We start from the raw sequence: 12,362 nt of genomic DNA, 5'->3' as shown, positions 1-12,362 counted from the left end.
TTTTAAAAAGTATTAATAGCCTTGCATAGTCTAAATGAGGTAGTATTGAGAAAGGGTATGCGCAATTTTATTTTTATATGACTGCAAAAAGACAACTAAAATGACACAAAGCAAAACATACTCTGATTCATGTGATCTTTATCCTGACATAATTTAAGAATGAATATTTATTATTATTATGAATTATTCATGTAACCATTGACCCTGAACATGTCCCAGTGGCCAAGATGCGCTCAGGCAGGTATGTGACAAAAATGACTTGCAGAGGTTGTATTCACCCTGTGATAATGGGACACTGACCCAATTTTGTGATAGATTGTGCCAACACTTATGCTTAGTCAGTTAGTGATGGTGGCATGGATATCAGGAGCCCATATTTAAAAAGAAAGGCAGGTGCAATTCTTGCTGGCTTTGGGGCACAAAAACAGATCAGGTCGAACAGCAGGCACTGTCTTGCTCTCCCTCCACCTGCCACCACAGCAAACAATTCTTTTATTAATCATATTGAAAAGGGGGGATATGCGGCTGCACCGTTTGCATTCAAGCTGATATGAATGCATGTCTTGGTTAAAAGCCACACAATTTGTTGGAAATCGACTGTGGACAAATGACACGCCTCCACAAGTGTGTGTCCACACTTGCGTGGCAAAGAGATGATTGGCAAGTACAACATAAGCCATTAATTGAATTCCTTCTCAACTGTCACCTGTTTTTATTGGAGCTTTATTTCAGAAAGGGACCGAATAGCCAACAGGTGGGCTGTCATTATCCTGGCGTTGCCACAGATACACACACACATGCCTTTCTAAATGAGAAAATGCCTTACAAGTAGAGCATGCCTGTAACTAAGAGTGATTTTTACGGCAATGGGTTTTGACGTTCCCAAAGGGGGAGGAAATTAAAGTAAAGCACCAGGCTAAACTTTAAAAGGTCACTTGTCTGTTCAACCTATTATGTAAATTAGACATAGATGGCAGCACCCCTCCAACCATAATAATCACCATATTTCTTTGGTTTATTGCCCTTGAATGTTTGACTGAATTTGTTCGCAAAGTTTTGGGAGGATAATCTCCCTTGTTTATTTGTGTTTCTTTAAAATCACAGCCTATCGAATGGGAATTAATGACACAATGTTATCGCTTCCTTGCAGAGAGTTTAGATCCCAGCAGAGACAACACAGCCTACAACTTTGCCTCCAACAGCAGTTCAGTGGCAGCAGCCATCCTAGTGCCTTTTATAGCCATGATCATCGCAGGCTTCGCCCTGTACCTCTACAAACATAGGTGTGGTTTGTGTTTTTCTGTATAAAGGCCTAGATAGACCAAAACAACATTGGCCAACAGTGACAGGTGCTTACCCCCTGTGGCGTTCGGCCGGCTGTCGGGCGTCACGCTGGAAAAACACACCGCAACGAAAGACAGCGACGTTGACCATGAAAGTACCTTCTGTGCATGCATGAGATGTAATACCCTTCCATACCATCGGTGGCGGTAGTCACTATTTCTCATTGTTAGGAAAATCCAACCGGAAAACTGTTGGCCGGGGGCGGATTATAAAAACGTAAACAATGCATTCAGCTATATTCTTCGCTCACGATGAACTCCCACGCGAAGTAAACCATCACGTTCTTGACACGGTATTGTGAAATACTTAGATTGTCAACCCTCGCTTTTGTACTTGTAAGAAGATTAAGGCGGCGAAGGCGTGCTCACTGTTTATCCACATTTATCACTTCCCGTTGGTGCTCCGAGCGCTGATTTGGTAGCTAACAGCCATTCAGTGACCAAATGTCACAACTGGCGACACCGATTCAACATGCGTAATCGCCCAAAAGACGCTTACAGATGAGTTGCGACGCTACGACGGTGGTCACTACACCAATCAGACGCCACATTCAGACACCGCGACGCTTCACGACCTCCGACGTCGGTTTGGTCTATCTAGGCCTTAAGTGTTGCTTGTTTACTTCCTCTGTAAAACACATGATTTGTTCATTGAGAAGACATGAAGGGCCCCACTTTTGTGGCCAGCCCAAGTCTATCGCAAATTACAGTCTAACTGTGTGCATGAGTGGAGTTCTCTCTCTTTTGGTATCTTCAGAGAAGAGCGCCGTTAGAAATGTGTGTTTGTGCTGTTATGCATGCAGGAGATCGACACATGCAAAGTAAGTTTATAAGAAACTGTAGGAAGGGGTCCACTAGAGAGTTAGGATTAGGGTTAAGCTTCAGGGTTTGAGGCACGCTGATGTCATATGTATGAATGAAATATGACAATACCTACCACACATAAATGGAGTGCAGAATCTGTCCTACTGCTGGATAAAATCTACCAAAATTGTGTTAAACCACCTGTGCCACAACTTAGACCTGCTTTCACCTGGTCTAAAGTCTAGTCTACTTTCTGTCACAAGATTTTCAGGTGCACCGGGGGCATGTAATAGAAAATGCACTCGGTCTGTCGGAACGCACAGCGAGCCGTAGCGCCAAATTCCCACACACGGTAAATTAGATTTGGCACGGCAGGAAAATCAAGATGTGCCAGTTCTTTACACAGAGTGCATGTGCGCCTGTTAACAAAATTTGGGCCCGAGGTGTTTAGACTTGTAAAGGGTGCGAGGCATAGCGCTGTCTGCCAAATTCCCACACATGGTAAACCAAACTTGGCCTGGCATGAAAATCAAGATGTGCCAGTTTTACGCAGAGTACATGTGCGCCTGTTGACAAAATTTGGGCCCAAGGTGTTTAGACTTGTAAAGGGTGCGGAAGCATATTCAGTACTGCTAACTAAAAATGCGGTCTTAATATGATTGATAGAGGGATCCATTAGAAAGTTAAACACAATAAAGTAAACGTTGAGATTATGTTAGATCAAATCCTTCACGTCCAATTTGTGGTATAAGAAACTGTATTTTGGAACCATTTGTATGGTTGCTAATTGGATTGTTACACGGCATTGTCGTCTTCCAGAAGAAGACCCAACGTCCCTTTCAATGGCTACGTGGGCCACGAGAACACCAATGGACGGGCTACGTTTGAGAACCCCATGTATGATCGCAACATTCAGCCTACTGACATCATGACCAATGAGACCGAGTTCACAGTCAGCACAGTGTGCACAGCTGTATAGCAACAGTTTCAACTCAAGGTAAGAAACCGTGTGCTGCCATTCAGTGCAACGTGGACCCACAAAATGTCATCACACAACTACTGACACCAACTGCAGGCAGATTCTCAGATTTGCAACATTTCAGATGTACCATTTGGGAAAATAATGTCTGTTTCTTCTCTTTTTTTATCACGTCTTTGCATCATTTCTAAAAATTCTTACCCTGGTTCATTTTTTCATGCCCCCCAATTATATTTTCATTTGCTCATTACTCTTGCATTTCTCACATTCTTTACATTCTTTCCACACCCCTTTTGCATCAATCTTCCAGTTAAGGGAGGAGAGGTGTACCCGATCTTCTTGGACATCCCTCCGTACTTCCTTGAGCAAGGGGGCAAGACAAAATTAATTGTATTCACTGAAAAACAGTCAGGAAACAACTCCAGTGGGACAATACGCTCCTATAAAAGAAACAACGCAGCAACCTTCAACAGCAAAACGCTTTTTTTGTGACTGGATAACTTTTTACCACATCTTGAGAAAATGTTTGCACCTGAAAGTGCATTCCAGGAGAAAGTAATGCAGGGAGCAAAAGCTGTGACCACTCTCCTTACCGCCTAAACCCAAAGGGAATGTTGCGCTCAAGACTTGAACCTGTTGCTACCAGAGATAACATACAAGTCAACCTTACGGCAAACAGACATTAGTCATTATTTGCTATGGTTTCCATTACTTTGTTTATATTTGCATTCACTCTTTACGCCGCTTGCGTTCTGTGTTGATGAACTCGATTTGTCCCCAACGAAATGCTCCGGGGACAGTTTAAAAGTTTAATCTCCGAATCTGTACCACCAGAGGAGGGATTTAAAATGCAGTCAAGGCCATGTTGGAGACAAACATTCGGCCCCTGCTGTTTTTGAGAGTGTTAATGACTTTTGTATTGAATTCACCATGATGGGTAGCGGTGTCCAGTGGAGGGCTATGAGGGTGCAAAGGGCTGCAGAAAAAGCACTTTGTGATCCGATGCTTGTATTTTGTGTTGGTATCTGCAACCTGACCCTCTCGGCTTATATTCATCACCATTCTGTACTTTTATTTAGTGTGAACTTTTTTAGATGTCATTTTAAATGGGATGGGTTAATCTCTCTGAATGTTCCGAATGATACTCCTCTTTCAAATTCGGTGTTGTATTGAGCAGAAGGAGGTGTCATGTTGTTCTTTTTGAGACCATAGCACCTCCGCTGGTTGCAGCCGAATGCACTCCATTCTGCCTCCATTTCTTCAAATTGTGATTAATCAACAATTGATTACACACAATCGATTTGGTGACTAAAATGAGCTGGAAAAATTACTGTCTCATTTTGTTAGAATAAGTTGTCATCGTTCATGTGTTCAGCTAAACGCATTTGAGTGTGCTGTACAGTTGAATCGGTGATTAACATCAGGCAGATTATATTGCGGTACGACCTGTAAACTAACTTCTGGAAGCTCCGTTCCCTTGGAAAAAATGGATAGTTGATTTGTGTTGTCCTGACTTGCCTTGAGTAGGTTTCAGAGGGCTTCATCAAGCCTTTGAAAAGAGGCATACGGATTAGACCCATACTTTCTCACGTTAATAATCAAATTAAATATGGTGTAGAGTTTTCCTTTCTCCTCTAATTAATGAAAGACCAACACCTGTGAATGAAAAAAACGGTTTGGTAACTAAAGAATTGTCAGTCTGACGCTTGTCTGGAGAAGTTCATGTCTTTTGAAATGAACACATCCTAATCGGAATTTTTCCTGTGTAGATATGTTTGTGTTGTCACCCTGCTTCTGCAATCATCATTTTGCCAACCTTATACATGTCTGGATACTGTAGCTGGGTTGACTATCAACACAGCAAATGAAGACATTCCATAAGTTTGAATAGGCATACTTTAGACCCCTTTAGCAAGGACAGGGCCAGTTATGTAATATACATACAGAGTACACATTGTGTGTGTGCGTCTGTGTGTGTATATATATATATATATATATATATATATATATATATATATATATATATATATATATTAGGGATGTGCATCTCTCCATGAAAGACGATTCAATACGGATTTTGATACGTGGGGTGTGAAACGATTCAAGGACAGTTCGATTTGTAGTGGAACGATTTGATTCGATTCGACTGAGTGAGATTAATGAGTCGATATAATACGGTATGGCTCACTTTTAGAGGGTATAATGCAATGATTTTTTGTTGTCACTTTACAGATATTTGAATGACCTTGTCAGTAATGTAAATGTGCCATTTCCTTCTAAGATTTATATACCTCTCCAAACAAAAGACGATTCGATCTCGATATTTCAAAGTGGAACGATTCAAGATATACAGTTGAATGCTTAAGAGTGGCTTTGACATAACACATCCGTATCCATACAAACAGGCATTTAACCAAGTGTTTATAGTCACCTGCATATATAGTTCCCCTCCAAAATCTAGGCCTTTGAAACCAATCACTGTAATGTTCCTTGAATCAGAGTGGCTGTGGGCTGGTAATTGCTTTTACTATGTTATTACTTTTACAGCCCTCACTTATCGCAACGCCACAGATAGAATATTGCCCCATGCCAGGTCTGCTCGTGAATTGATGGAAAAGGAAACAATTGAATTACCTTGGAGATTTCACAGGGAGTGGAGAACCCACGTTATCTAAGCAGGCATTGATGTTCAGTTCTCAAAGTTGTGTAGGGGTTCATTTATCTTTTTTCCTAATATTGTTCGGAATATTTCTTGGAGCATGGGTGTTTTCATTCATTAATGTAGTTTCTGTCCCTTTTAATTGAGTTTTTCCCTACATTTCTTCAGTGGAATTTTTAACAGATAATAATGCCCTTTCATAATCTTAATTGAGTTTGTACTGAACTAGTGTGAGTAGCCAACAGGAGAGAACAGATTGAAGTTTCCTATGACAGCAGTTAAATCAATTGTGACAACAAGAATATAATACGATGATTGTGTGTGTGTAAACACAAGGGCTCAGTCTAAAAGATCAGACTTGAACCTTTGTCCTCCGTATTTTTCTACCCTCTCCTCTTTCCAATAAGCACTTTATGTTCATCATAGTGCCTTGTCATGACCTCATTACAGTGGTTTGATGGCTCCAGTTGGCTGAATTCTAAATTGCATAGATTGGGGGTCTCTATTATTACTCTGAACATAATGTGCATGTATAACAGTTACATGCCTACTGTAGGAACTACAAGTTATTCTCAGAGTATTTGAGATGTGTGATGTATTAGTTTTATTTTTTTTTTCCTTTTTGTCATTTGTAGGGTCTTAATGTCGTTTAATATGTGGAGGGATTAACTTCAGTGCTGTGCTTGCCTACATGTTTTGTTTGCTGAATTGGTCATCGCATGTTTTGGGAAGATTATAAAGTATCAACCAAAGAACACGATCATGTTAAGCTTTTTGTTCTCAATGTTGCTTCACTTCTACTTGTAATGCGAGTTTTTAATGGCGGGGCAAGTCTTTTTGTCAGTATCAACACTGGTTACTTTGCGGAAATGGGAGTTTTCACCCATTGAGAACTGCAGTATTGATGTAGGACTATTTTGTAACATTCTGGGTTATTCTGCAAAGTTCTCTCAAAGAAAGTGCACTGAAGTTATATGAGTAAGTTGGAGTTATGGTTTAAGAGCTATCTGGCACCATTCTGGTTCTCTTTGCATATTTAAAGAGATAGACTGTGTCCATCCTTGACACATTTTTGTTATCATCAAGGCACAGCTCTCTTCCGCTCACCATCTCGTCTATAATGAAACAGACCCTCTGCTCTACTTCGCGTAGAGTTCACCCACTTTCCTGTCGGTCGGGGGTGCGATTAAGAGCTGTCAATTTCTGTGTTTTGCTCTTTCTGATGCAGCAGTTTGTACTCTATGTACCAAACAATCCATCAGCCATGCAGTGCAATATATTTGAGGTCAACTGTCCGTTGTTTTCACCGGTATTTCATTGTCTTGTCGGCAACCGTGCCAAAGCCACTCTCACTAGTGTGTTATTCAGTCCCAGTCGAAGCACCAGTTTTCAGAAAAACCCGAAGTATTCAGTGACTCCGTCTTAGAGGGACAGAAGCAAGATATTGGTTGGGGGTTGAGGGGGCTTCCCTCTCAGAAAATTGAGTTGTTGAAGGACCGGTTATTTGTTTGAATGTATTTAATTTTACTGTGTGTCTGAATTTGTTGATTATGAAGATTTCAAAATCCGCTGTTTGTCAAACGAAATGCTCTTTAGCACAAACTTCTTTTCTGTGTGCTCTCCTTTGCAACCAGCCAAAAAGAAAACAACTTTTTTTTTTTTCTTTTTACAAAAGTTGAAAAATATGTGAACTGGCCCCCGAATGAGACTAACATGGCAACTCAAAAGCACCTGAGTGAGCTCCATGTGGCTCTTAGCTCTTAAACAGACTGATCAGTCGAACAGCGAAAAGGCAAAGCCTGATACATCAAGTCAAAGGGCAATGAAAGAAACATGGACAGACGAGAACTCTGTAGTGTCACTAAAAAAAAGAGAATATTAACAAATTTAAAAAATACATTTTTGTACAGAGATATATTTTTGTGAAAATACATTTGTAATATAAAATGGAAAAAAAATGAAATTGACAGGTAATTTTCCCATTACTGTAGTTCAAATGCTAGTGGGGAGTCTATGAAAATTATATAAATAAATCTATATAAATATATACAAAAGAAAATAAAAACAAGGCTTTTTGTATATGTAAAAAGAGTGTACATAAAGTTTACATAAGTATTGTACATATGTAAGACCCACCATGGCTTGTCTGCAATATATAAAATGTATTTTATCCGTCTGTATATGATGCTTTGCATTGTGTCTAAGCTTATTCTACTTTCTTGAACTTGAAACTTATTTTGAAGGGTTTTGGAATAAAACACTCAAAAAACTACTGTTCATCTGAGTATTTATTCACGCTTGAGCATTTTTATAGACACATTTTGAGCCATTTTATATATATGTGTGTGTGTGTGTGTGTGTGTGTGTGTGTGTGTGCATATATATATATATATATATATATATATATATATATATATATATATATATATATATATATATATATATATATATATATATATATATATATATGTATGTGTGTATATGTATATATATGTGTTGGATTTTTTTTTTTACATTTAACACTATGTGCAATTTTTTTGTGAGCTGTTTTAAGGAAACACAAGCATGGAGAGAACACGAGCACAGGTGAGAGAGCCATCAATACAGTGGCTGTAGTTTTCTTCATAGAACTCTAAACAATATCCAGTCAATTTTGCGTCACTTCCCATACCTAGAAAGAGTAGTATCCACTCGTTTATAGCCTGTATGCCACATCCTCCACCGAGAATGAACTCCATTTTGAGCCGACAGTCAATTATAGTGAGCCATCACCCTGGACTGAGCCATAAAAACAGGAGGCACGGGTAAACTAGACAAGGTAATTGGTGCAGCTCTAGGACATAGATGCAAGCTTATATATTGCACTTGTTATATAGAAGATCAACTTTACATGCATGCGTGATAAGCGAAACAAGAGGAGGCTGTTGCTGGAGCCGTTAACAATAATGCGCATAACATAAAATAAGAGAGAAGCCCTCCTCTTCATTCTTGCTCCTTAAGCGCTCGTGAAAGCTACTCGGGGACCAAAGTCGTGATCTACCCATGGCTAGCTGCAACGATGCACCATCTCCTTCCGCAGAAGGAAATGTCGACCAATTTAGTATGCTGCATTTGAGAAGTTGTATTTTTGGGTTTGGTCGGATATGTACTGAATGTAGGCTATTTGTACGATATGTATTATATCTATCCATCCTGAAAGGTGGTCTCGAGGAAAAGATATCCATACATTGCCTTTCCCATTGTCCTTAGTGTAGGAGGATTCATTGAACGACTGCACTATTTTTTCTACCAACTTGATGATGCAGAACAAAAAGAACATATTGATTTCATTTCCGGGCAGATAAATTAAACACGCACTGCTATCTCAGAAACACAAGACGCTCTCAATAATTGCCTCTTCATCAGATTAGAATCAGATTTTGCCTAAATGCACTTTCTAATGGTTTATACTCAACGTGGGTCATTTGTGAGATGGTGGTGAGGGTGCATTTGTATGTTTGAGATTTTAAGTGCCTCGCAAGACTGTAAGTGCAAGTTATTCGCAGGAGGAACATAGCAGTTAAACACTTGACTCGAAACATCTCCAATCTCCATTACTCTAACCCTTCGTGAAGGAATGCCGCAAGATAGATACATAGGTGGAATTCATTAGGTTCACTTGCACAATCTAGCAAGCCTCATTGCAAGTGTTGCTGCTCTATTGCTCAATACCATGGAGTGATGACAGCAATTACATGTTGGGGTATTTTTTTTAGCCGTAGATGGTAATTGGAGACTCATAGTTGACTCTTATCATAGGTCTAGATTGTTCTTTTGACTCATTCATTAGCTAAGATAATAAATTTTTCCATCTCACGTCCAGGAAGCTCATTAACCGTCATTAATGGTCAATTCTCCACCACATTATTTAGGAGGATTTAGAAGCAGTGATTTCTCCCCAGTTTGCATGTGTTCTGAATGAGTAAAGTGATTTGTATAGGGAATGATTGGCAATGATTTGTCAAAGTGCTGCATACACTCCTTGACAACAACAAATAACAGATCCGATAGTTTGGTCCCAGTAATTACAAGCCTGGCCTGGGCTTGCTAGAATTTATTTGTAATCATAGCAAGTTGGGTCTCCAATGGTGCTCCAGTAAGTAATCCAGGTCCCGGCTGACAAATTCAACTGACACCGCAAATATATACTTCGTCTCATCAGACAATCCCTTCATCCATGGTCCAGTGTCTTCTGGGAAGGCAGTGTGGATTTTGCTTGATATTAGCTAGGGCCAAGGCTAGGCTGCTGGAGGGGATTTGGGAGGGTAAACCTACTGCTTTGTTGTCTACTTCCACGTTCGAGAATGCCACAGTAAAACAAGGTATCGAAGCAAAAGAGAGAAAATTGATCGTACAGAGATGCAGTTTATGACACAGTGGGAGATAACTACATAGCAGTAGGCCACGATTCAAACAAATACACTCTGTACTGTTATCACGATTTGTACACGTTCAATGTTGTGTAATTGCATTTCCAAAGCTTGCTTTCTTATTTGCCCTATTATTTTGTTAACAAATACCTACAGTCCAAACTGTCAACTTTGGCTTTTTATCCTGCTTTAAAACTTTAACAGGCCGACTCAAAACAACAAGCAGAAGTCAAATATATTGTACCTGTTTACTTCTACCTGTCAGTAAAATGACACACAGGCAAAGAGTTGTTACACTGAAATAGGCACACGCACAAAAATGGCATTTAAGTTGTAAACAACCTTGAAAAGCAGCCAGTGTCTGTGACTTCTGAGAGAAGAGTAAAGAGTTTTCTTTAATACAGCATCCTCGGCAGTCTCTTCCAGACAGTCATATTTTGCAAGTTTGTAACTTATTATTTTTGTTTACACCCCTCCTCACACACACACACACACACACACACACACACACATATATATATATATATATATATATATATATATATATATATATATATATATATATATATATGCTACGTTTACACCAACTGCGGTGGGAGTGTTTCTGGCGGCACGTTTCAATTGGAGTCAATGTAGTTCGCGCGGGCGGTTGCATGCAGGGCGGTGCGAATGATGCGTTTGGAGCGGCGGGACACTGAGCAAAGCACCGTAAATCCGACCATTCGCCCCATTCGTCACGTATTGAACAAGTAAACCTTTTTGCCATTCCGCCTCGCGGCAGCCAATCAGCATCTGGCATACTACATCACACACAGCCCAACAGCGTCCTGTTCACTCTGCAGCTTTTTTTTTTACAGTTCTGGAACCTTACCAAGACAGCAATATTTTTAGTATTAGCATAGTGTGTCAGCCATTTGGTTTTGATGTTGAAAAATGCTGTCGTAGTCTTCCACCAAGCGAAGCCCCTCCCCTCTCAGCTGTGCGCAAATGAACAGCTGCAGCATCCAAGCGACTGCCACATTTGACCACAATCGCACAAGAGCCGTGGTGGAGCACGAGCTGTCCCCTGCTGCTCTTATAATGAAGTTAAAGTTACTAGTTGGCAAGTACTACCTGACTTTATCTGCAACCTCATTCTACCCATACAAGAAAGGGTGTTTTCCTGTGTTTAATCTTTTTCTCATTATTATTCTTATTATTATTATTTATGAACAAACCTAATGCGCAAGTTTTTATTCTATTTTGTGCTTTTATAACAGGGACTGTTTTTTGCTGTATAGCAAATTGAATTGTAGCTTGTTCCCTGATAAAACTTAATTAAAAAAAACAACAACCCAGTCTTATGCATGTGAGACTAATTGCTGTACCGAACCCGTACCGAACCGTGACCCCCATACTGAGGTACGTACCGAACCATGACTTTTGTGAACCATTACACCCCTCATGAGGGACTTGTTGAATAGGTTGAGCACTGTCGGACATATTTTTTTTATGACACAGTGAGGGTTAGTTCATTCAGACAGGTAATAAGCACTCGACAGGGAGTCACCAGCAGAAACAGCTACGCCCCACTTCACCGCAGCGCCACAGCAAAGACAATTTGAGAAGACACGTTTCCATGGTAACATGCAGTTCCATGTACTTCCCCGGACCTTATTCAAATACGGTTTTAGCAATCTCAAATGCATTTTGTTGACACACACAACCTTGAATCATTTGTCACCATTGATTCCAATAGAAAAATAAGAGGTGTTACACATACAGTACTTCTAACCTTTGATTCACCACATAAAGGCCATTGCACAACAGTGGAGTTGATAGATTGGGATGTTCTTGTTCACAGTCTCATATGGCATACTGTATCAATGAAGTGTTTAGTTAAAAGTTCAAGAACCATACCGTACATTCCGTCGATTACTTGATTGACAGAATACCTGATGCATATATTTCTATCCCCCTCGTGTCATTTGAGCTTGTGAAACGGTTCTTGTTTTTGCATTAGGAAGCATTGAGGTGGGCCAACCTGATCACATGAACCATCGCTGCTTTGTCTAGAGAAGGATCTCTCAGCATTCTGCAGTGCTCGAGTTGTTCAGAAGATAAATTATGGATAATCATCCATAAAACATGTCCTTATTTATGTATATTTAGGTGGGTATTTAAGACAC

At 40.0% G+C, this 12,362-nt stretch overlaps 1 protein-coding gene across 2 annotated transcripts in view; it reads left to right on the top strand.

Annotated features, from left to right (window-relative positions):
- Positions 1-8,062, top strand: part of csmd2 (CUB and Sushi multiple domains 2) — a 142,682-nt gene extending 134,620 nt beyond the window's left edge. Inside the window, exons 70-72 of one of the 2 annotated variants that reach the window (XM_086013933.1) lie at positions 1,151-1,283; positions 2,967-3,144; positions 3,437-8,062. In XM_086013933.1, coding sequence (XP_085870059.1) covers positions 1,151-1,283; positions 2,967-3,126 — 293 coding nt within the window. In that variant the 3' untranslated portion in view covers positions 3,127-3,144; positions 3,437-8,062. Of the gene's footprint in view, positions 1-1,150; positions 1,284-2,966; positions 3,145-3,436 lie in introns of those variants that run through there. The other variant, XR_015082016.1, reaches the window with a different exon arrangement.
- Positions 8,063-12,362: the final 4,300 nt, after the last annotated feature.

Source organism: Filicampus tigris, chromosome 18 (assembly GCF_054856515.1).
Source record: "Filicampus tigris isolate MCC_2025a chromosome 18, RoL_Ftig_1.0, whole genome shotgun sequence".
NCBI classification, from domain to species: Eukaryota; Metazoa; Chordata; class Actinopteri; order Syngnathiformes; family Syngnathidae; genus Filicampus; species Filicampus tigris.
This window is presented reverse-complemented; position numbering and strand designations above follow the sequence as displayed.